The 26,033-nt window shown below is 39.6% G+C and overlaps 1 protein-coding gene across 1 annotated transcript in view; it reads left to right on the top strand.

The window, feature by feature from the left end:
* Positions 1-19,205, top strand: part of ivns1abpa (influenza virus NS1A binding protein a) — a 54,578-nt gene extending 35,373 nt beyond the window's left edge. Inside the window, exons 2-16 of the mRNA XM_055221374.1 lie at positions 4,156-4,243; positions 9,579-9,816; positions 10,736-10,870; positions 11,572-11,741; positions 11,825-11,900; positions 12,340-12,513; positions 13,126-13,251; positions 15,176-15,286; positions 15,917-16,058; positions 16,327-16,551; positions 16,822-16,943; positions 17,018-17,144; positions 17,226-17,357; positions 17,696-17,869; positions 18,120-19,205. Of these exons, the coding sequence (XP_055077349.1) occupies positions 10,760-10,870; positions 11,572-11,741; positions 11,825-11,900; positions 12,340-12,513; positions 13,126-13,251; positions 15,176-15,286; positions 15,917-16,058; positions 16,327-16,551; positions 16,822-16,943; positions 17,018-17,144; positions 17,226-17,357; positions 17,696-17,869; positions 18,120-18,382 (1,953 nt within the window). The 5' untranslated portion in view covers positions 4,156-4,243; positions 9,579-9,816; positions 10,736-10,759 and the 3' untranslated portion in view covers positions 18,383-19,205. The remainder of the gene's footprint in view (positions 1-4,155; positions 4,244-9,578; positions 9,817-10,735; positions 10,871-11,571; positions 11,742-11,824; positions 11,901-12,339; positions 12,514-13,125; positions 13,252-15,175; positions 15,287-15,916; positions 16,059-16,326; positions 16,552-16,821; positions 16,944-17,017; positions 17,145-17,225; positions 17,358-17,695; positions 17,870-18,119) is intronic.
* The last annotated feature ends 6,828 nt before the right edge of the window (positions 19,206-26,033 follow it).

Genomic DNA, 26,033 nt, shown 5'->3' with positions numbered 1-26,033 from the left:
AGCCATCTATTAGTGGCAGTAAAAGTCTCACAAGCAAGCACATAAACAAATACACACGCATCTTTTTTATCTTGTTTATCTTGTTTATCTTACCTGTGTGATGGAACCTTGGCCTTATACAGTGTGTCTGTGTTAATTATAAAAATGGAAATGAGCGTAAATTGTTTTAATGTAATCAAAGTCCTTTGTACAGTGAAATTCTGGCAACTGCAGCTGCCGGTCATATACTGTAAATGTGACATAATTTTTGTACGGTGTACTGTAATAGTTGTCTGTTTGTTAGCATGCAGTGGCTAACTCAAAATGGAGCTATTGTTGCTTTTCTTTTAGCGTCATTGCTTTTTGTGCTGCTTCTTGAAAACACCTTGTTAGCAGTGTAATGAGTCATGCTGTCTTAGCTGGCTCCCTTCCACTGTACATCTAATCACTTTGTACTCCAGACAGTGCTGCTGCTGACTGACCAATAAGCTGCATTCAAGAGTAGAATCCCTACAGTTTATAATGGAGCTGGAGGACGGGTTTGATTTCTATGGTGGAATTTGCTGTGCAAGTGTCTGATTACAGATTTGCTGACCTGGTTTATGGTTAATATCTCTGTAATTACAGGACCCATCCATGAGTTTTTCTTTCTGTTGCAATTTAGAAATGCCTCATGTTACTTATAATAAGATGTGATTTTTGTTAGTTGAAAAAACTTTAAGCCATAAGATTAATATGACAGGTTTGTGAAGCATATCCCTAAGAAAAAATGATAAGGATCAACATTTGTGGATCATAAATTTGGATATTTATTCAAAAATCAGTAAATCTCCCACAGAGTTATATAGATTCCTGCCTTGCATCTGAAAATATGTCCTCATCAAAGACCCAGAAACATACCTCATTCACACTTATACAACTTGGAAAGAGCTCTTGAGGTTATGAAAGATTGCTTTGAAATTGCAAGTAATGACACAAGTGCAGATAATGCATTAACCTATGTAGAAGCTGTTTATCTAACCTGGCCTTACCATGTTGGGCCCCTATATAAACTACAGGAGGCCAAATATAATGTAGGACAATGTCATCAGTATTTGGAAACCTGCCAACAGCTTGCCTGACTTAAGCGCGAATATACTTGGCACATATGAGGAATGTAGGTTGTAAAAATGCACAAGTGGTCTACTGTTTCTGTGCTGGAGTGGCAATGGTGCAGTGGGTTAAGCGTATGACCACTAGCCAGAAGATTGGTGGTTTGGATTTTTGACTAATGCACATTGTTGCTGTGTCTTATAGGACACTTATCCCATACAGACCTGGGATATTTAGGCTGAGTTCTTCTCTCAAATAGAAAACACTCTGCTCCACTTTGTGATGTCATGTAGTAATACAGGAAGTGCTCCATTGCGTCTTTAAACTCCATACTACTCCATACTAGAATCATTTGGATGATTCTTCCTTGAGTTGCCAATCTCTACTAGGTAAAAAGTAGCTGTTAACATGAAAACTACCACATGGTATCACAAGGTGGAAAAGAGCAATTAGAGCTATGGAGATGTAGACAGACTAACAATAAAGGATTATTCAAACATATGTGAATTAAACAAAACACAACTCCAGGTATGTCTTTGTGGACGTAGCATTATAACATAGCTTCATTTTGTGTAATATAGGACCTTTAAAACATGTGTATCTCTGTACTGGTATTCATTTTGCAACTAAATTAATCTTTAGTTGCTGCTCTGGATGATAACAAAGGTTAAAGCTTGCATGTGTCAATTCAATTCAATTTTATTTATACTGTATAGCACATTTAAAATACAACTTAAGCTGCCCAAAGTGTTTCACACAAAAGTCAACAAAAAGATATATACAGAAAATACTCAATGACTTAGTAAATTTGTTTTCCATGATGTGACACATTATATGAGTCCTGAGGTCAATGTGGTTTCTGTGTCAACGTTTGGTTCAGTAAGACCCAAGAAGTGGCACAGATGGGCGGAAGTGGCACCTCCGAATGCGATAGGTGACTCTGGTAGAGCAGTGATCCTCTAATCTAATTACTGAGCTAGTAGTAAGCTGCTGCCTTTAGACAGACGTCATTTTGGAGGAACCCATTCACCTCATTCACCCTTGGCCCTGTCTTCAGGCAGAAGACAGGGCCAAGTCTGGATGCAGCCTTAGTCTTGCTCTTACAGGTTTTAAAAGAAAGCTAATAATAATAATGATGATTTTATTTATAAGCGTCTTCAAAATACCTAAGGACACTGTATAGAACAAGTTAAAAACATAAAAACAGGTGAAAGAAAGAAACCCACACGATACAATATTAAACTGAATGATGGTTTAATTTGGTTATGTGGTGTAGGAATGGCTGGGCAGGTGAGTTTTGAGTCTTTAATTGAAGAGAGGAAGGAAGTCAATGTTGCGAAGGTCGGGTGGGAGTGAGTTTCAGGGCTGTGGAGCAGAGCGGCTGAAGGCTCTACCCCCCATGGTAACGAGAAGGGCAGTGGGAACAGAGAGCTGGAGAGAGGAGGAGGAGCGGAGAGAGCGGAGAGAACAGGAGGTAGTGGCAATATGGAGATGGGAGAGGTATTGTGGAGCAAGGGTGTGAATAGCTTTGAATGTGGTGAGGAGGATTTTGAAGTTGATTCTTTGTTATGTGGGAAGCCGTTGACGTTGTTGGAGGATGGGGGTGATGTGGTGAATGGTGGGAGTCCTGGTGATAATCTGTGCTGCAGAATTTTGAAGGAGCTGCAAAGGAGCTTCTAACTTTATAATATCTGCACTAAACTGGACACTTAATAACACCGGTCACTTTAATAAGCCATGTTTGCACTATTGTTTTGATGCTGCTGTTGTATATATTTTCTCCCTTTAAGTATTTCATTTGATTTTTTTAAGCATATCTTTTTAACTTTGTGCATGCCCTTATTTGTATTTGTATTTATTCAGTGTGTTATGTTGCACTTTTTCACCGAAGCAAGTTCCTAGTTTGTGAACTGTGTTCACAGACTATGGCAATAAAAGTCTTCTGATTCTGATTCTGACAATACTACAATCACAACTGATCTAGGGTTGCCAGTACTTAAACCTGCGTATGGAATACATAAATACATGTTTTTTCTCATTCTCAGTGGACACGGACAAAAAACTCACTGAGCTGCAGAGAGGGAGAGGCAGAGGGGCAGGGAGGGGTATTTTAGATTTAAACCAACTGGATTACATTGAAACTGGCCAAATATATATAATATATCTGGGGACACAGGTAAAGTTTGTTTAGTTAACCTTAAACATGCACAAAACAAACTAAAGCTGTTCCTGAGAAGTTGTCACTGCAGTATTAGGATCCAATGCAGATAATACATTTTCTAAGAAGCCATTAAAGTATACAAAGGCCAACCTTAATACTGGGAAAATGCAATCACATGACAAAAAGATAATATTACCAGTAAACGTGCTGTAATGGCAACAAACCCGTCAAAACACAGGAAGCTTTAGTCAAGGATATCAGTGTCCTTTAGTGACACATCTAAATCCTGTTCCTGTATATTTGGCCAGTCAAAACAGGAATAGCCTCTCTGTTCAAATGTGTGTATATTTACAGGTCTCCCTGCTATGCAAATGGTATTGGTGTTTTTTTAGACTCTGCAATGTGATGAGATGGGGGGCAAGAGCCAATTTACTCTTTATTTGCATTGAAATGATCAGATTCAAATTCACAAATGTTGAACCTGATCATTTCTGTAAGTAACCAGACCCCCAACTCCCTAATCTGTATTTTATTTTAACAATATTCATTTCAGTTGCACCTCATCTGTATTAAATATTATTGGTCTTTTAGAATGTTAGAATGTCATTTGAAACGCAGTAACAGTCGTTTTATAAATATTTACTAAAAAAATTCAATAATTTAACAGATTAGATTTAAACACTACTGTGCAATTTCATGTTGACTGTGTTTGCTGCTCCGTGGGGGATTTCATCAGTTCGGTGGGAGGAGCGACGCCGCCCTTGCGTGTGACGTCAGAGGCGGCGTGGCGGACGTACAGCTTTTGCCGGGAGCGCGCTTTCCGCCGCCGAGCACATGCGAGCAGCGGGACCACTCACCGTCAGATCTGATCCAGGCCCGAGCCGGAACGGACGCACAACCCAGACCTAGGAGCCTCTCCCCAGCCTCGCTGCGTTTCTCTTCCACCCAAAACCAACAAACTCTGAATTTACTCTAAATATGCCTAAAAGCGTCTGTTGTCACACGCCTCGGGTAAGACAATTTCCCATTTTTATCGGTTTTGAATTGAAATGCCTTTGACGTGTTTTTTATCGGAAGCAACTGCTACTACAACGTTATAATGTGCTAATGTTTTAATATTAAAGTCAAATCTTATATTTATTTATATTTGTTCTGTTATTTTAAATACACTGCGCAGAACAATATGGTTTAACAGTGAATAGCGCGCGCAACATGACTCACAAACGTTGACGTCCTTTACGCACTCGATTCTCGCCGGCTTTCCTCTTGTTTTCTGGCATTTTGTGGTTTTCCCCATTGGCAAAACACGTGCCTGTTGCCATTCAATTCTTGACAGGGATTAATTCCGTGCCAAATTGCCCCACATCTCCATTTACGCGCAGGTTGATAAAATGGATGGCTACCAAGCTAACGCGCATTAGCCTCCCAATGGCTTCTATAGATTTCTATGCATGGTGGAGGAACGGTTGGCGGGAGACGTAGCTAGGTTGTGGTATTTTGTAATGTCTGCTGTTTGTAATCCAGCTAGAAGTACAGTTAATCACAGGTTTAGGGGGGTGGGCTCTGGATCCTGACCCACTTTTGGACGGCGCGCCAGTGTAGTGGTTCATACATGGAGACATACATCCTACAGCCTATACATCAGATAGTCATCATCGTGGTGGCTCAGTGGAGTGGAGTTACTACTCAAGAGGGGGAGGAGGAGGAACTAGGAGGACTAGATGAATGGCATTGCATTGCAGCGAATAGACAATGATTGCAGTCTAGTAGTAAGCCATACCCACCGAAGGATGCCAACATGGGTGGGAATGGTACACGGGGACATCCTGTGCTTTACAAGTTCACCCTTTTTTACTCTCTTTGTCTGCTTTGTTGTCTCTTAACTGACCTAGAAAATGATATTGACTTCATTCTCGCATTAGCCAAGCCCTATCGACTCGTCTACTCAAGAAAATTGCACAAAGGATTGCATTTAACCATAGCCTTTCCTGGGAAGTGTTTTATTTTATGGCACTGTTCCAACGAAAGGTGTACCATGCTGCCATATGACCATTGTCCAAACGCTTATCACTGAAGATAACGCACACGTGGTGGACTATTTGTATAACTGCTCATTAAAAAATCAAGATTATTTTTTATTTTGAACTGTATTACTCACGTGTTGCACATTTTTTTCATTTTTTTTTCACACCTTTAGTTCTTTCCCGTTTGGCACTTAACATAACAACAAAGACCACCACACAACTACTTTTAATTGCTAAATCAGGTTCATTGCATTGAAGTTCTGTTGCGTTGTGTCTGTAATTTTCCACTGTCTGAAATACCCAGTAGCTCTGTTTTTAGCCGCTAGAGGGGTGTCTAACAGGCATTGATTGTTCAGAGCTTGCGCCTGACTAATCGGATGGAAAAATGGAGAGGGGGAGAGAGGGAGCCTGGTAACAAAGTTGTGAACGATCTCTTCCCCCTTTAAAGTCTTTGTTTGTTTGCCTTTTGTCCAGTGGTTGTCAAGTGAAGCGTGTGACTCTACTTTCACAGCTTACCACAAGGTTTTGTTTTTTTTCCGGAAGCATTTGGTCATTGGTGTCTCTTACAGCAGCTCTTAAAATTCCCCTTTTAAATGACGTTTTAGCCCAAAACAGACCTAGAATAGTTAGACCTGTTTATCTCGTAGTGCTTGATAAGACAAATATTTCTGTAGTACTTTGTGTGACAAGTCAAAGAACAGTTATCTAATATTAATAGTATAACATTATAGCATAACTTCATCTTAATAGTTTAGTTAATTATAAAAATGTTAATTGCAGGATTGTAGAACCTTTATCTATCCCGCAATGGGTAAATTTCAGTGCTGCAACGTAAAGTGCAAGAGCAGCATGAGAATAGAAATGTCAGGAATCAAGATAACGGATTAAAAAATTATATTAAATCTATAACTAGAATATTAAACCATACATCTCCTCTTCATTCATTGCCTTTTATCTATAGGTTTCAGAATTATGAATAATTAATAGGACAGTTATAGAGGCAGTTCAAGAGATGAACAATTTAAAACAAGTATATATTTTAAATGGGGATAAAAGTCTCCATTGTTGCATAATCAGAAGCTGAAACCATGAATATTTTCAACCTGTGTCTGCACAAAATGTTCCCGCTTGTTTATATGATTTTTAATTGCCACATTGGAAAACAGTAACTTTTCCAGTGAATAAATTGGAGGGTGGGGTGAGCTTGGCACAGCTTAAGGGGATGTGTATTAAGTGGGGGTGCATATAGAGGTTAACTTTGAACCAAAATGTGTAGAGGAAAGTAGACTTGGGAGTAGTGGTTTTTGGCCTTTAACAACACTTCATTGGCCAGATGTTGCATAACCGCCAAAAGTGGGTCAGTGTTCCTCTATCCAGACTGAAAATTATAGTCTTCCCGTGCCAGCCGCTGATGCCTCTCCGGGGTCTAAGAGCAGCCATTAGATTGTTCGAGCGTGTGCAGCTTGGAGAATACTGTCAAAATTTAAAGTGCATGGCGACAGATGATCTTTAAAATAATTGCACTAATTTCTTAAGATATAAAGACATTTCGTTCTCATAGCTGCAGCGCTACTGAAATCAATAATATACAGCTGACATTTATTTTAGTAGTCGCCTATGTGATTTATTTCTATTGTGAAACATTTTACACTTTTTACCAGATAAATAAAATATGCTACTAAAGGCTTCTAGGTTTATATTTTTATTTGTGAATAAAGTGTATTACATTTTAGAATTACAAAGGTGAAAATGTTTTTATTTCATTTTGATTTAATAAAGCTGCTTATATCTGTTCTATTACAATAAAATCTAGAGGTGCAACCCTTAACCAGAACATGCTAGAGTAAGAGTAATGCAGTGTATATGATTTATGTAACATTGGGTAAAGTGACAAATGCACAGTAACAGTTCTATAAATGTCTCTTACAAAATGTGCATGCTTGGTCCTCCTCGGAAGTTCACGCATGGGGCGGATGCGGTTTCAGTATTAATACCGGCTGCCGTCTGCTGTCATGTTAATGTGTAAAATCTGGGTTGTTTTTTAAAAGGCTTGATTAAAAAGGAAAATGAATAAACTAGAATCCTTTTGTATGAGCTACTGTTTTGAAAAATATTGAAAATCTGATACTAATTTGAAACTAAAACTAATATCAAAACTAGATACTCATTTGAGCATTTGGTATCCATACTGCAAAAGTCACAGTAACAGGACAAAATATGAGCTTTCCAGAACAGTTTCAGTGTAATTTTGTGCTTTCAGAATTGGTATAAGATCTCTAAGGTAACACAAAGTACTGTTTTGTATATGAAAATTACATTCTGTTACAGAAGGAGCACATTTTATCTTTGTGGTATTGTAATAGGTGCTGAGTCAATTCCTTATTATCAAAATCAAGTATCAGTACTCAATACCATGACGACACTTGAATGAGCTGTGGACAGTTCTTTTCACAATACACAAGATATCTGAATTGGCTTCCCCTACTTTTAAAATGTTGTATCCCTCACATTAACAGCTTTAAATATTTAAAGCATAAAACCAGGGTGGCCATTTTTAATCTGCATTATCCAGGCTGCAACAGGCAAGCTTACACATGGCATTAAAATCAACAACTTGCCCCGAGCACTTAATTACTTAAGCACGCTTGTGTTTGCGGTCTCGGGTGTGGCATATAATGTAATCTATGGATCTAATCAAAAGCTTTCATATGCCCTGGATACAAGCTTTGCTGTTAAATTAGGAAGTACTTTTAATTTTCTGTTCTGTCACAATATATAATCATGTAAAAACCCCAACATAGTAATTGAGCATTTTAGGAACAAAAATACATTTATTTAAATTTAATTCACTCCAAGAAAACACCCCAACCTTTTTTATCTGGCTTTTTAACTGGATCATTCTGAAAGTTTGTTTTCATAAAGCTGACCACATTATACAGGAACAGTGATCTGTTAGACAATATAACAGGGAGTTGGGGATTTCCATGTTTTGATTTTGGTATCAGTGACTGAATAATTGTTACAAATTTGTGAGCAGAAACATCAGTTACATTAATCGTTTAGCTAGCTATGACACTCATTGTCTCTATAGGCCATTGTGTGTGAATAGGCGTCCTAAAGAGGGCGGAGCCAGTGCAGGGGGCTCGTCCTGACACATAAGCCTGAGCTGCAGTGCTTGACTTCAGATGGGAGAGGGGCAGAGCTGCAGGCATGAAATGAATATAGCCTTTTTACTTGGGCCTTGTGACAACCGGTGAAGATTTTTTTTTTTTCCAGATCTTGGACATTTTTGTTCTTCAAATTTTGTGTGTAAATTTGTTTAATTTTGCAGATATATTGAATTAAATTTTTTCTTGGCTTGTTTTGGAAATTGCTAATCTGGATTTCAGACAGTTAATATTTTTACTTAGGCCTTGTAGCACCAGATATTTGAAATTTAAGCATTTTTAAAGAGACGAGATTTCCACACATATGGTTATGCAAAATTATAGGCAGAATCAGTTTGTTTCATTTGGTGGAAATAATGTTTGTGCTTTGAATTCCTAGCCTAAACGTTAGGTAAGGGATGTTCTGTTCAAATTTAAGTGTGGAAATAATTGTCTAAAATTATGATTGACATGAGATTTTTTTAGGGTACTTTTGTGGAAATACTGATGGTGCTTTGTCTTCCTGCCCTGAGCGTTTTGGAAATGTCTTAAACTGAATTACTTGGCCTTGTAGAAGCAGTCAAGACAATTGAATTTTCTTTTGAAATCTGTGAGCATGGAAAACTAATTTTGGCTCCTTCAACTCTATCAAGTATGACACGAATTCTCTGAAATGGTAGTATGCAGAATTAGTTTAATCTTGTGAAAGTATTGATGGTACCGTGTGAGGTCTTGGCCTGAATGGAAAGTTACTGGACAGTAGCAGCTGATTTTGATGGGTCTCTCAGCTCCATCCCCCATGTGGCTCACCATGTGGGGCTTACTCATGCTAATGCTAATGATTCGTGCTAACCAAAAGAGCTCCCCTTAAAATAGCTTGTTTAGGGCTGCATCAAAAGTGCTATTTCAGTGGATGTAACTCGGAAATATGCAAATCTCCTACATTCCTTCTGCATAAATACAGCTAATCCTGTAGCTTAGATCTGTACAAACATGTTTTGTATGAGTTTGTTTCAGTCTTTTTGTCAATTATTCTGGGGGTGTTAAATTGTGAACTTTAAACGGAATCGCATTGTTAAACACAAATCTAATGCTTGTCGAAAAAATAGTAATAAGATGTTTTTACCCAAATCATTCAGCCCTGGACTTATGTGTTTGTGTTCTCTCCTCCTCTAGGTTACAATGTTTGACCAACACAGGATAGGAGCCAATCTATAGCCAACGGGTTCCCGAGGACTTGATTATAGTCGCTTGAAGCCTGATAGTTTGTCCGGCCGCGTAGTCGACTGGCATCTCTTCTAACTACGTCCCCCATTGGGTGAAGAAGACTACCTACTTGGTCAGCTTTGCCCAGTGTTTCCTGTTCCTCCCTGCAGCAGTTGCGCCTCCTTGGATTTGAATTGCTTTGTATTAGGTAAGACCATTACTAATGCATAGGACAGATTATGGTACACGATTCACATTAATCTTAAACCTAATCCAACTCTTTAGTCATCAATTAATGAAGGCTATTACCACGTTGCAGAGTTCAATGGATAGGCTTTTCACAATAACATTTTTAAAGGCCCATATTGCACTATTTTCTGATCTGTTGTAATGTTGTTTCCACATCCAAAACTTACCCGAAGTTGTCGTATCATTCACACGTTTAACATACAAACTTTGCATATTTAGGCTGAGTTCTTCTCTCAAACTGTAAACACTTTGTTCCATGTCATGTGGCAATATAGGAAGTGCTCCACTGTGTTTTTAAACTCCCCTCCTTCCGTAGAATCATTTGGATAATTTCAGCCCTGGAATTGCCAATATACTGAACTAAAGGTAGCTGTCAACTTGGAAATTACAGTTTCGTGACATCACAAGGTGGAACAGAGCCATTTGAGCTTTGGAGATGTAGACATCCTAATAACACAGTATTACTCAAGCATGTGTGAATGCAGCTAAACACAACTCCTGGTATGTTTTTGATGAGGTAACAACATGGCTAAAGAAAATATATATTATATTATTCAAGAACTACTCTAAATCTACAATAGTGGAAATAACATAGTAGTTGGTGTCAATAATGAGCCATAGAAGTTATGTATTTAACCCTCTAAAGCTCAAATAAAAAACTAGTGCAAAGAAAAGGTACCCTGATAAATATTGACACCCCCCCCCCCCCCCCAAAAAAAAAAATTATTCTTCAATCTATCATGTATTGATAGAAATACATGTATTTTATACATGTATATAGTGATTATCGAGACAAGCCTATGAATGGATCCCTAACAAGGAGAGGATTATATAGTCTTTCTAGTTTTGTGACAGTTTTTATTTTTAAATTTTCACAGGCAAATCTTTGAAAATTTATCAAGATGACTCCAAACGGATATTTGATCTTCGAGGATGAGAGTTTCCTGGACTCCACCGTGGCCAAAATGAATGCTCTGAGAAAGAGTGGTCAGTTCTGCGACGTTAGACTTCAGGTAAGATTACAAGGCTGCGTGAGTAAGCATGCTCTTCACAAGTCTGAGTCACTGGTGAGATAAGACTACAGGGGTAACGGTGTAAAGGAGACAAAGCTAGGGACTAGGGAGAGACCTGGGAACAAATGCATCTTAATATATTGTTGCATAATTTCTATATAAATTAACTTTCTTTTTGGCTTGTCATGCAATATATTTTGAAGCTCTTCTTGGGAATTTGAAGCTAAACCTGGTTGAATGAACTTTTGTCCTTTTGTTTGAAAAAGCACTGGATGCCTCTAGAACATAACAGGAAAAGTATTGTAAATGGTGCAAGACCAAGTTCCCAGAATGAGCTGGGGAAATTTCAATGGAAAAAAGTCCTAAGTCTAACATGATGGATTCACTATTGGTTTTGGAAAGGATGAGTAAAACTACAAATCGACTGAACCATTTTAGTAAATAAATCTTAATTACTGTAAATTTTGGACTATTGAGTGCACCTTAATATAAGCCACATTGATATTCATTGATGTCAAACTTGCACACAGCACAAGTTTCTTTGTAGAGGTTTGAACTACATTTAATGGGTTTTATACATAGCAAGGCACACCTTAATTATCAATTTATTTGCAAGTAATGAATCTTGCACCCCTGATGTTGACTGAAAGCCAGATTTGATATGAACAAAAACCCTTATAGCAGTTTTGTCTATTTTGAAGGTGCGTGGTCATGAACTGATGGCTCACCGCGCGGTCCTGGCCTGCTGCAGCCCGTACCTCTTTGAGATCTTCAACAGTGACCTGGAGCCTCACGGAGTCTCCCATGTCACGTTTGAAGACCTGGACCCAGAGGCTGTGGAGGTGTTGCTCAACTACGCCTACACTGCTCAGTGAGTACTGCATTGAGCTTTCACTGTTTTGTGCACGTTTCCAGGGACTGACACCACCCATTTTTCTTGTAACTGGAAAACAGGCTGAAGGCGGACAGAGACCTGGTAAAAGATGTGTACTCTGCAGCCAGGAGGTTTAAGATGGAGCGTGTCAAACAGGTAATCTGTCTATTTTAAATGCTGAAAGTCAAAATGTGAAATGTAGGCTTTTCAGTATGGGGGGAAAAAAGCGTGGGTTTAAAACAAATGTGGCTTTTGATAATAATTTTGAGCAAAGATTATACAGACTGGTAGTTGTAAGTGAGTGGACATAAGGCAATGATTTTGATTATGTAAAGATTGAGTCTTTCAAAATAGTCAAATAGTGATCAGCTTGGGTCTTTTTAATTAAAAAGATTGCATAACAATTTAGTTTAACATTGGATGTACACAGCTTTAATCAGAAAATTGTACTGAATAATGGTAAAGGACAAGCTATGATGAAATGAAGGCATGCCAGCAATTGGGTGTTAAATAAAATTGTATGAATATTAATACAAATCTACAGTATAAACAGAACAACTAATAAAATTTGCAACCATATCTTTGAACCCTTCAGATTTGTGGTGACTACCTGCTGTCTAAGATGGATTCCCAGAATGCCATTTCCTTCCGTAACTTTGCCAGCTCCATGGGAGATGCCAGAGTTTTGGCCAAAGTGGACGCCTACATCCAGGACCATCTACTGGAAGTGTCTGAACAGGAGGACTTCCTTAAGCTTCCCCGCCTCAAGGTGCATACTTGTACAGTATAAAGCCAAACAAGGTTAAATTTAAACCTGAATGAGCAATGTAACATATGTAAAATGCTATACTCTTGCATGTTTTATTATTTAAGGGTATTATTATTTGGGGACTTCTTGGTGAACCTCCTTAGAGATGTTGCTTTGCCTGCACATGCCCCAGTATGGCATTAACTTTATCTAGTATCTTGCATTGGTTCTACTTGCCAAGAAAAAGTCATTGAATTCACTAAAACAGGGTTGCCTCTCCATAGTTTTGACCGGTAACTTTGCCTGGTTGCGTCACCTGCTTGTCGCTATGACATCTCCACGGAGATGAGCAGATGGCAGACTCTGGACAAGAAAAGTTACGCAATGCACCTTTTAAAAATAAGGAATTGCACATATTAATGACCCCATGACCGATAGTAATGCATTTATTCCCCCTTGTTAATTTGTCATGCTCACTACCACTTATTTAAGGTAAGGATTTGCTATGGAAAATATAGGATTAAAAACTATTCAGGTCAAGGGGGTTAAATCTGTAGGACTTTGTGTAGGTGAGTTTAAGTACTATATGCAGCCATCTTGTTCCCTTACACTCTTTACCATGTGCATTTACAGTTAGAAGTAATGCTAGAAGACAACCTGGCCCTGCCCAGCAATGGAAAACTGTACTCGAAGGTGCTGAGCTGGGTGCAGAGGAGCCTGTGGGAGAACGGAGACCAACTGGAGCGCTTGATGGAGGAGGTCAGTATGGTCTCGTGTAGTTTTTCCACTCTCTGCCCCTCCCCTCCCCATGAATCCTCCTGTTTTTGACATTAACAAGTCATTGAGGGGGCCGAAATAGAAAAGGCATGTTGCTGTCAGGATTGTTCTTTGTTTCCTCTGATTTGTTGAGGTTTTGGCTGTAAGCAACTCCTCTTCTGATTCAAACTACAAATCAGAGGTGAGCTTTATAACAGGAGCTGGTGTTTGCTCTTTCTTCTTTATTCCTGCAGTTTTCGTTTGGGTATGTGGCTGTTTTATTAATGTACAACCACATTTGAACACTAAGTGCTCTGAATCTGAAACACACAGGAATGGGATGAGACCCAATGTCCACAAGACGAGACATTGACATTGGCCCCACAGGCACAAATTATAACTGTCTTTAATGTTTTTGAACCACTGCTTTTCAACAGGTATAACTCGTCAGCACTTGGAGGTGCTGTACCTGATTTTTTACTGAGAACAGTACTTCATATTAAATGATTTGCAGTGGTCCAAAGTTAATTCTCACCTTATTCACTGCAATATGTATATAAGCATCGTTTTACAACTTTCAGACACCAGACTGTAGTTTGCAGTCACGGTAATGCCAACAACTAGCATGCTGAGCACACTGCCTAATTCTCAGACAAGGAAACTCGTGTGGCAATTTTGTATCTTCAGTCTTGTGGCTAGAGATCTTGTCCCATCCCTGGAAGCCCAGACGCAGGTTTTGAACAAGTTAACCCTAACTGAGTTGACTGACAGGAGTGTTGTTATGGACCCAGCACTAACAGGCGCTCCTCCCCGTTGATTTATCTCTCTGTAGGTTTATTAGCAGCAGCAGCAGAGCCGACCTGAGGACCAAGACTGAACCACCAGGGTAATGAGGGGGAGGACAGCCATCTGTGTGTGCCACTAATACACGGGCATCCTGCTTGTACATCACCAGGACACGGTGCACGTTTGCACATTTTGGCAATAATCATATCAAATTATACATGCAAATGTATATATGCCAAGACTCAAAACAACAAGCACCTCCATAGGGTTGTCCTGAACCCTTAGTCTATTACTAAAACTAGTATCTAGTAAATGGCCATTTGAAAGATTTCCATAAATGGAACAAAATTTGATAAATTGTTTAGTGTAAGACCACTAAACTAAAAATGTTTTTGATAGAAATGTACATTCTTTTATTTTGAAAGCATTTTAATTGTATCTAAATTAGCATTGGGCATCAAGCCTGTTTCTTTGCATTAAAGGCTTGAAATTTTGGTATTGTCTATACACTTCAGTAATAGAATGCATTTTTTGTACATGGAGTAAACAAAATCATCAGAAATCATTAGAATTACTAGTTGCATATTGGCACGTAACATAATATTAATGGCAAAAAATGATATGGAACAATTACGTAATGTACTGATAAAATGTCACCCGCTAAAAGCCCGTAAAGCCTGAAAGGTGTCGGAGGATTAGGTTTCATAACATTAGCACAGAGCTGTCATCTGGATCTGACTGGGAATGGTGTCCGCCGTCACAGTGATGCGAGCGTCTCCATCTTGAGGATTAGTTGCTAAGCAGCAGAGGAGCGTAGGGGCCAAACAAGGCCTCTGTTTTTCTACACCGAAGATGCACATTCCAGATGCAGATGTTTGTCTTCTCCAGCTTTTCTTTTAGATGCAAATGAAGACAGCCCACATTGACAGGATGTTGTCGTCTTGAACCTAAATGCTTTATAGTCTACAGCGCGGCGATCTTAACTTTAAATGAAGGTTTTCCTCAGACTGAAGATCCATCAGTTTTCCAGCTTTCCAGCTTTCCTTTTGAGTCCCATCTGGCGTATTTTCTTGTTTCCCCAAAATGGTGGGGGCTCTTTGTGTTGCCATGGACACAGCCACATGGGTTGTTTGTGTTACAGGTGCAAACGCTGTACTACTCACCTGACCATAAGCTGGTGGACGGAGGGCTGCTGATTGAGGGCCACAGTGAGGTGTTTGGTGGGGACGAGGACCACCTTCAGTTTGTGCAGGTACAGCTCGTGACTGGCTGCTCTTCAATATAGTCACTTTTGCTTCGCAAGAAATGGTTAATGCAACCTATGCCTATTGATACTTTGCAGCTGATGTCATTAACATTCCCCGGGGGTGAAGCTAACTAGAGGCACTGCTCTGTCTGAAGCTCTGTTACGCCAGTTAGGCTTTGTGTTAAAATAAAGCTGACCATAAAGAACTGACTTAGTTCTAGTGACGGTTATGCAATTTGACTTGTTGACTAGTTCCAACTAACATTAGCAAAGTTTTTCAGTTGATCATACCCACTCTAAATTGGACCATGAACAGACTCCTGAAAATATGGTGTCAAAGGTAACAGCTAAATGTTCTGCCATAGTGTGACGTCACTGCAAAGTATCAATAGCACTGAATGGTCTGCCTAACTAGTTAAACATTCTGCGAAGCCTTGGTCAGTTTTTTTCTGCCTGGCTAAAGCTGCTGCGCATATCAGAGGCCGTTAATGTCACACTAGAGTTGTGAGTGAGGTCTTTGCAGTGTTGTATACTACAATAGGCCGTATAGATCAGAGTGGTTTTGTGGTGGTGTTGGCCGTTGTTGGGCCTTTGGCACTTTGGCCCGGCTGCTGTAGCTGCACTGTGCTCTTGCAGAAGAAGCCTGTACGTGAGAGCACCCAGAGACAGATGAGCTGCAGCTCCACTGGAAGCCTGTCGCCCTCCAACCAGGCGGCGAACGCACCAAAGCAGTCAGCAAGGAGAGAGTGGAAGTACATCGCCTCAGAGAAGACCACAAGTAAGACATGTTTGCATGTTTGGTTCTGCAACAGTGGTTCCCTACCATTCTCACTTGCTTTATTTGAGATTTCCTGGGTCCAGTAGTCCAAAACTGCCCCCTCCCCATATAAATCAACAAGGATTTTGCCCAACTAAGTTTCTCAATTTGCCTTTAGTAAGCCGTGGCTCAATCTCACATTGAACAGATTCAATTCTACCAATTATTTGGCTCTCAAGAAGGGACTCTTGAACGCTTGTTTTTTTTTAGCATGTTTGTTGTTCCACAGACAACACGTACCTATGCCTGGCGGTGCTGGATGGAGTGCTATGTGTGATCTTCCTGCATGGCCGCAGCAGCCCTCAGACATCCCCCTCAGCTACTCCCTGTCTGCTCAAGAGCCTGAGCTTTGAGAACCAACCTGAGGACCTGGATGAGCACCCACTGTCCCCCATGCAGTACGCTCGCTCCGGGCTTGGCATCGCGCCGCTCAATGGCAAACTCATCGCAGCAGGTAAGAACTGTCCATCTTACATTAAAATTGGAATTCTGTTTTTTTTGTGGTAACTGTCAAGTGAAGACAGAGTTTTAAGAGTAAATATGACACTTATTCAAATGGCTTCTTCAGTCCTGACAGTCACTGCCTTATATCTGTGAATGGAGGAGCCATCAGCACTCTAACGACATGGGGTTTCCTGGGTTTCTGCCCCTGCAACACCTGGATCAATCTCACTCTACATAGGCTTATAAACACATGTCTTATAACATGACTATCTTTGTGCAGGAGGATACAACCGAGAGGAGTGTCTGAGGACTGTGGAGTGTTATGATCCGGCAGAAGACAACTGGACTTTCATCGCCCCCATGAGGACTCCCCGGGCTCGTTTTCAGATGGCTGTGCTGATGGTAATGGATGGAAAGATTGCTGTTTATCATGCATAATTGCTTATTACTAATTTGTAATGCTTGCTTCCTTTCAGGGTCAGCTTTACGTGATTGGAGGATCAAATGGACATTCTGATGAGCTTAGCTGTGGAGAGACCTACGATCCACACGCTGATGAGTGGGTGCAAGTGCCAGAGCTCAGGACAAACCGGTGCAATGCAGGTCAGTCTTCAACAGAGTCAAAATGATTAAAATATAATGCCCTTTTTGGCAAATTAACAGGTTAATTTTGTCTCATTGAAGGTGTCTGCTCCTTGAACAACAAACTGTATGTGGTGGGAGGTTCTGATCCTTGTGGGCAGAAAGGCCTGAAGAACTGTGATGCTTTTGACCCTGTGTCCAAAACTTGGTCCAACTGTGCTTCTCTTAACATCAGTAAGTGACTCAAACTCTACGAGCGCATTTTTAAACAGATGTGATTGTACACTTTGGGAGGGCTGCACAATTTGCGACAACTCAAATTCTGATTTAATTACAATTTAGACCCCTAAACTACAACAAAATATGAGATTCTTGTATTGGTTTAGCATTTTATATTTCTTCTTTGAAATGTCAATTGTCCTGGTGTTGTTTAGGGTATGCGATATACGAAAAAAGTAGGATTCTATTCAATCGGTCACAATTCTTGATCAGTTTTTTATTCCAAAGATTTGCAGCCCTATACATCGGTTTGCATAAAGGCATAGCAAATTAATGCATTTAACATTTTCCAGGGAGGCACCAGGCAGCTGTGTGTGAGCTGGAGGGCTTCTTGTATGTGATTGGAGGAGCAGAGTCGTGGAACTGTCTGAACAGTGTGGAGCGTTACAACCCAGAGAATAACACCTGGACCCTGGTTGCCCCCATGAACGTGGCTCGCAGGGGGGCTGGAGTCGCTGTCCACGCAGGTAAGAGCATGGGGGACTTAAGGGCTTTAAAAAGCTGGAGTGTCACTAATTGGTAAAATCCACCGGCCACTCACTTGGAGCCTTGCAGAAGCTAGACAATAGAAGTGGGTGGGAACAAGTGTTTGAGAAGACGGCTATAAAATGATGATTGACAAATGACCAAAATGACAGGGCCAGGCGGTGTGGTGATAACAATCAAGTCACAAGTTAATGTGGCAATGTTTTTAAAGTCAAAATATTTGTTGTTCAGGTAAACTGTTTGTGGTTGGCGGCTTCGATGGCTCCCACGCGCTGCGCTGTGTGGAGGTGTACGACCCAGTGCGTAATGAGTGGAGGATGCTGGGTAGTATGACCATCTCTCGCAGTAACGCTGGAGTGACCATGCTCGGGAACTCCATCTACGCTGTGGGCGGCTTCGACGGAAACGACTTCCTCAAAACCATCGAGGTCTACAACCCGGAGATGGATGAGTGGAATGACTGCACCACAGCGCCCTCCCCTGTGTCGGAGTGAGGGGGTGCGGCCTGGGGGCGGAGCTTCACAGTACTTCACCGTTTTCCAAACTAACAGGCTTAGTGACGTAATCGTGTTTGTGATGTCCTGTGTGTGAGCGGGTATGTGTGGGGAGGGGGCTATGGACAGAGGGGTCTTCAGTGAAGACTGACTTATATTAGGGGAGGGGAGGGAGGGGGGTGTTGCCCATAGCAACATGACGCCTTTGCATATTGCATACAATGTTTTTGTGCTGTACATATTTTGTTTCTTCTCATTTTGTCGTATGCCAACATTGAATACACAGTGCTTTTTCTTCTCCTAGATGAGTTGAAAGGGTTGTCACTTAGAAGGTTTTAGACAAGCGATTAATATTGGGTCATTTGGATGGCCTGAAGTGATGATTGACTTGAAAGTTATTTAAATATATTTGTTTCTAAAATAATTTTACTCGATGATAGGTCAGCGGTTGAAGCCTTACTCAGAGTGTGAGTGGAGAAACACCAGTCATGGCTTTGTCATTTTAACTACAGCTGATGTGCTATTTCTGAATCTTAAATGGCCTTTTATATTTTTATACACTGCTTATTTACAAATAAAAGTAGTAGCAGACAGCTTTAAGTCCAGTTTAACTAGTGCCAGATTTGAGTAAATTTTGTGCACAGATCACATTCGCACAATGCTTCTGCTAACCAAACCTTTGTTATTGTGATATGACATTGATGTCCGTTGTGCAATTTACTGGAAATCCTCTGTTCAAACTCAAGACACTTTTATGGAAGTAATATTAGAGCAAATGATCACATTTGTAACATTTCTTATTGAATAAACCATTTAATTCAGAGTTGTGCTTTGTCATTTTTAAGGCGTTGTTTCCCCTAATACTTGGTGATTAAAATGTAAAATATGTTATACTTTATGCTATACTTTAATCATTGCAAACAAATGGATCTAAAACAGCTTAGTATTAAAAATGGGTCGAAGATCGGCATAAGCCCCACGTCTTAGCTGTGTTTCAGACATTCTTGTTGAATAATGGCTACAAAACATTCTTGAATCCTGCATGTATGGCAAAGAAATCTATTTTATTTTTTTAAACATAAAGTGTGGGTATAGGGGGTAGGGGGAAGCAGATCTCGAGACTAAAATCCATGACTTCAGAAGGACATGCACGAAACAATCAAAAACACAACTTTCATTACCCAGCAGCAGCAGCTCCAGTTGCTTTTGAGGCTTTTATTCCCACATTTCTATTGGGATTTTACACTAAGCCAGTTTTTTTCTGCTCCTGTAAGTGTCTTTTAACGGAGATTAACACTAAGCTGGAAGAGCAGACGACACTGCACCGGGGCAACGACCCGTTACAGCTGCCTGACCCAGGATAGGCCCTTATCCCCTCCCACACGTCCTCACATCCAGCTCATTCATAAGTCTGCTATATGCGTGACACTGATTTAAAGAGGAGCTTACAACTCACTTGCATAAACCGTGACATCTTGCTATTTTTAACAATTCACTTTAATCCTTATTAACTTAAAGGCACTGTGTAACTTTCTGGACATGCCTGCCACTTGCTTGATGTCATTGATTTGCCCAGAATGTCCCACAGTATGGCATTATCCATCTTGCACAATTATTATTAAATTACAGATGCTTGACAAATATCTAGAAAAACATGCATTATTATTATGAGTGGGGTTGCCTCTCCACAGATCTGGACTGTAATTTGGCCAATTTTTATTTCATGTGGATAGAGCCATTGTAATTACAGATATTAACAACCAACCAGGTCAACAAATCTTCAATGGTTAAACAGCAAATGGTACCACAGAATTCAGACCTGTTCAAAAGATTCATATTCAAAAGACATACTGTCATTTTAAATGGTTAATCACTATGGCAACAGTCCTAATTTGTTATCATTCCAAAACCCGTGGATAGGGATTCACCCATTCAAGGTAAGCTATAAACTAGTACATTATTAGACAGTTGTTTAATTTGACTTGTGTAACTACCAGCATTAAACAGTTATAAAATGTCCTTTGTTTGCCCGAGCTGCTGTGATATGTGCTGACGGCTTGGCTCGTCCTCTGCTGCCGCCCTGCTGACTGCTACTGTATGAAGCGTGCCTCTCTCTCCCCGTGCCCCCTTCTCTCTCTCTGCTGCATAAGTGTGTCAGGGCATTGGCAGGTGTAATGTCTGCGTCACCTCCAGTCTAATCTCCTTAGTCACCTTGAGTACACATGTAGCCCCACGCGCCAACGTCAGCCTCCTGCTTCTTATCACCGCTGCATTGTGCTCACTGCAAATTAGTGTGGGGCATGGCACTGACAATTTAAACTCTTGTGATTCTAAAGAAAAGGCTTGAAACTAATTTTGATACCACATTACATGCAGCTAAAATATTTACTTATGGCCTAACATGTTATACATTTTGTTTCATGTTTTGTTTCATGTTGTAAGTTTTTTAAAGTTAGTTCACCTAAAACATTTTCTTAACCTTAAAGGGCCTATATAGCACTATTTTCTGATCTGTTATAATGCTGTTTCCTCATCAAAAACATATATGTGAATGAAACAAAACACAACTCCTGGTATGTTTTAATGAGGTAACAGCTTTAAAACATGGCTTAAAGAGTCCATTTTTTGTAATATAGGACCTTTAACAATTGTTCTCACCTTAACATAATCCTCTTCCTAAACTTAACCAAACCCAAACCTTAGAAACCTGGTTATTTTTTAAAGTTAGGAAACAGGCCATGGTTCAACTTTATCACTTATCACCCAACGCTCAGCATTAACCATGAAGGAAAGGTCACACATTCTCTCATAATGTGATTTATTTTCTCTATTGATACTCAAATATATAGATACTAGAACGCTCAAACTAGAATGCAGTTTTGGTACTAGTTTTAGTAATGATTAGTATCAGGGTATTGATTTTGAGAAAACTACTGCAAATAGAAATGAAAAGCAGTGTTTCTCACAGATTTCAGATACTATGAGTACAACTGTCCCTTACTGTTTTTATTTTAACTGTGACCAGTCCTTTTATACATTTATGGCAATTCAATGAGCAAGTGTAATTTGGCCTATGTATTCACCTTATTCCAGAAGTTGCTATAGAGCAAAACTGTTCCTGAATTTTCTATTTAAATGAACAAAGACAGCATGGTTTAGTAGCATTTACAGTAAAAGTGGGCGGGGCGAAATAAGGTTAATAGCTTTTAATCACTAGGAACCGCGCACAGTTAAAATATGCTCATCAGAAGCGACTATGACTGTATAAAATGTAAACAGTTTGACTCACAGAAGGCGCATTAGAGGAGTTACCTTCAAGTATATGATTTGAGCGTCTCTGCTGTAGACTGTCAGTGCTGTGCTGTGTAGGACACGTGATGACCTGTGACCTCCATAAAGCGATCCAGAGCAGCTGGTTTCCTCCCACCATCAGCCCCTCCCTGGGACAAAAAAACGCACTAAATACTATCAGGGCAACAGCAATACAATTTAAAAGACCACAAATAATCTTACAGGTATGTTGTAGTTACACTTCACTGGTTTGGGTTTATTAGTGGTGAGATACTGCTCCAACTCACTTTATGTTCACCTGTTTTATAAAATGTATTTCTGGCCCATAGACTTTACTGGGCAGGACAGATGTAACTGTAAAAATTGGGAAAGAATGGGGAAAGCACCATTTTTGCAGTCAGGAATAGTCCTCACAGCACTGGAGCTGGAACAGAGCCTCTGGAACTTGAACCACGACATGATTGATTGAGATCAGTAGTAAATTTATTTGGTTAATAGGAAACAATATTCTGAAATGGTCACATCACAACTGAATGTTTGTATTGATATTAAATGGTATTTACACTGCATGCATAGAAAAAATAGCATTACGTAGACATTGTTTGAGGAAACAAAAAAGAAAATGATCAAACAATAACAATAGGTTTGGACTAGTTTATGGTTCATATTGCTGCAATGCTGCAATACAAATTAAACAATAACTGGAAAGTTCAGTGTCTTTATCAGCACAGATGAACTGAAATGTGATTTTTGCGTGTTTTTTGTGTTGTGTTATGAAGCCATAATTCAATCAGAAAGTGTGATTCTAGGCAAGGCAAGGCAAGGCAAGTTTATTTGTATAGCCAAATTCGTAGTGTGATTCTAGTCAGTTCTAGTCAGCTGAAAGGACATTTGTGGATTTTTAAACAGTGAATATCCTATAGCTTTATATAGCCCCTGCCCTCTATCTGATATTATCACACATTTTAGAACATGAACCTCAGAACAAAATGTTCCATGACACAAAAGCACATGTGTTTGTTGTGGTGTCTCTAGTTTCAGTTGTGGTATCAGCAGTTTTTGAGCACATCTTACATTTGGTGCACAGACTCAGTCTTTACGAGCTCGGCCTCTTCACCACAGCTGCTAAGAGACGCTCACAGAGACACTGTTGCCTGTTTGTCTCTACTCCCAGAAGCAGTTATATAACTCCACCAGGGACACAGCCAACACAGAGAGAAAGCAGGACTGGTGCCTTTTGGTGTCCTATGTCAAATTTACACCCTGCTTTCAATTATATTTTAGTTTTTTTTAAAGGGAGATATATGGACTATTGACTTGTATGCGCTTTTAACCATGTTATAAATGTTTCCATCATCATTAGCTTACACATAGCGGAATTTTCATTAGAGATGGGCAATATATTGGTTCAGGCATTGGCATTGACAAATATCAATATTTAATACAAATACTTTACCCTGCCCTGTTCTCTCTGTGTGCCCATGTGTCAGTCCCAGATTGTCCTCAGTGCATCAGATTTGTGTTTTTGAACAGAGTCACGAGCAACAGTGGAAGTAGAAGAGTGTTAACGGGCTGTATGTTCACATAAACATGTAACTAATCATTTCATATCCCGATAAATACATTTTGTTATTATTTTGACAAAAGTGAAATGTTAATTTGTGATATTTACAAGCAGCAGAATATCGGTATTGGCTCAAAAAAACAAAAAAACAACAACAAATCAGCCCATCCCTAAAAGAAATACACAGTAAATGAAAATCTACTGCTTCCTACAGTAAAATTATGTAATGCTAGTGCCACATGAACCATCTCACACTCTGAGAACTTCAGAAACCGGCCTCCTGCTGGTCCCAGAGTTTCAGTTTTATGCAGCTAAAATCTGAAACAGTCTTCCTGAAGATGTGAGACAGGCCTCTGCTTTGACGATGTTTAATTAAATCCAGGCTCAAAACTGTTCTGTTTAATATATTTCTTATTCTGTAAAGTACTTTGAATTACTTTGTGTACAAATTGTGCCATACAAATAAACCTGCCTTGCCTAATGTATCTGTATATACATTTGGCTGTAAAGTAAATGTTTTGATATTCGACACAGAGGTTCATAAAATTAAATCCAGCATCTTCTCCACAGTGTGCACCGCCATTGAAAATGTATACAAGGCCTGTTTTGACCTGTTTACATTGCTTACATTCCTGTCATATGCTGCGGTTCTGTTATATAGAGCTCCAATTGTATCCACACGAAGTCACACAAACACAACACAACACACTACAGACTCACTGACCCGGACACACATTGCATAGGCCGAGCGGCTCAAAGCAAATGAGTTACGTAACATTTGGGTCTATGTATTTTTTTCTGACCTAAACAAAATAAAACTAAAATTTATTGATGACTAGATTTATGACTAAAAGTACATACATTATTGGCAAACACATAAAAATGAAACCAAAATTAATAAAATAAAAAAGTGATGAGTGAAAAAAGGGATCACAGAGCAGTGGTGGAAGAAATACTTAATTTTGGAACGTAAGTAAAAGTACAGATACAGGAGCAAAAAATACTCAAGTAAAAGTAAAAGTATCACATGAAAAACTCTACTTAAGTAAAAGCATTAAAGTAACCGTTGGAAAATGCCCATAAAATAAAATATAAAATTATTTTGCGCAGGTTTTGAGATCTAATTAAGCTTCAAAGGTAGTGATTTTGATAAAGATTTGTGCTAAATTTCCTTCAACAGAAACAATCAAATCAATTGTTTTTTTCTACCTGTTTATTTATTATTTATTTGTATATTTTTGTTTGCTCAAATTTGCATTCAACTCATCTGTTTTTATTGCTAGAAAAATACATGAAAAACCTCTGCACAGATCTGACCTGTACCTTTACCTGGTTGCTCTGCTTGCTTATGGAGATAGTTTAATGCCATGCTGTGGAACATTCTAGGTAAAGCAATACCATTTCCACGAAGCAAAGCAGGTGACGGGCACCAGATGACTAAATTAGCATAGACTGTAAAAAGAAGTGAAGTATCCAGAGCGACCTTGGGGAAAGAGGGCACCTGATTTGTTTGTTATTAATGGTCATATCTTGATTTACCGGTAAAATAGCAAAAAAATAATAATTAAAAAAAATAAATTAAAAAAAAAATGTCTCACTGCAGCAGTTATGGAGAGAGGGGAGACAGTTTTTCAATGTAAAGTGAGTTGGAGCCAGAGTTGATGGAGCTGGAAGCACTCACGCTCACTTCCTGTTTTGAACGCGGCAGCTAGAAGGTTAGCTATGTCCATTTATATATACAGTCTATGATTCTTACTGTGAGCTGGGTCGCCACTCCACAGATCTGAGCCGTGACTTGCCCTTGTGGCGTCACCTACTTGTCCCTATGGAGATACATACGTTTAACGCGATACTGTGAAACATTCCAGGTAAAGCAAAGCAATGACATCTCCATGGATACAAGAAGGTGGCAGAAGGCAGCTTTAAAGTCGGATCTAGAAACAGACAGGTAAGCGACAGACTCACTGCAGAGACCGTTAACGATTTGTTCAGAGCTCCACATGAAAACAGAGGGATGACATAACTCCACAGCTAATAACAGGGGGAATGATTGCCAGAATATTCCCCAGCCGAGCGAGAAGCAGCTGACGGCAACGGACACCAGCTCGTCACCGTGGAAACAAAGCAAGCTTGCCAACGGGTGGTGTGTGAGCGGTTTGACGAAGCAGAAAATAGATGGTTGTTTTTGGGAGAAATGTGATGTATTAATGCTGCAGTTTAGATGATATCAAGGCCATTCGAAATCAGGTTTTATTTAATTGCATTGTATTTGGGTCACCACAGATTACCTGAATAAAAACGTCTTATAATGCGGCGACTTTAAAATGCGTCTGTGTACGGGAGGGGCTGACTGGTCGAGAGGTCATTTATTCATTGTATTGTATTTGTTTCTTTATCATTGCTCTGCCCTACTCATGTTTTTTACTTTTTTAATGCTTATTTTAAATCTCTGTATGATACTGGCATGAGTCAAGTGCTGTGGCCCTACTGCAGCTGAAAAACTGAAAATCAATCAATCTATTTATCTATCTATCTATCATCCATCCATCAATCCATTCTATCTATCCGTCAATCCATTCTATCTATCCGTCAATCCATTCTATCTATCTATCTATCTATCTATCTATCCGTCAATCCATTCTATCTATCTATCTATCTATCCGTCAATCCATTCTATCTATCTATCTATCTATCTATCTATCCGTCAATCCATTCTATCCATCTATCCATCTATCTATCCATCTATCCATAAATCATGTGGTTGAAAGAAAAGTGTGATGTTTAAGTGTAATGTTT

The sequence above is a fragment of the Periophthalmus magnuspinnatus genome, chromosome 4 (genome assembly GCF_009829125.3).
Source record: "Periophthalmus magnuspinnatus isolate fPerMag1 chromosome 4, fPerMag1.2.pri, whole genome shotgun sequence".
Taxonomy (NCBI): domain Eukaryota; kingdom Metazoa; phylum Chordata; class Actinopteri; order Gobiiformes; family Gobiidae; genus Periophthalmus; species Periophthalmus magnuspinnatus.
Note: the sequence above shows the minus strand (reverse complement) of the source record. Positions and strands in the feature narration are given on the sequence as shown.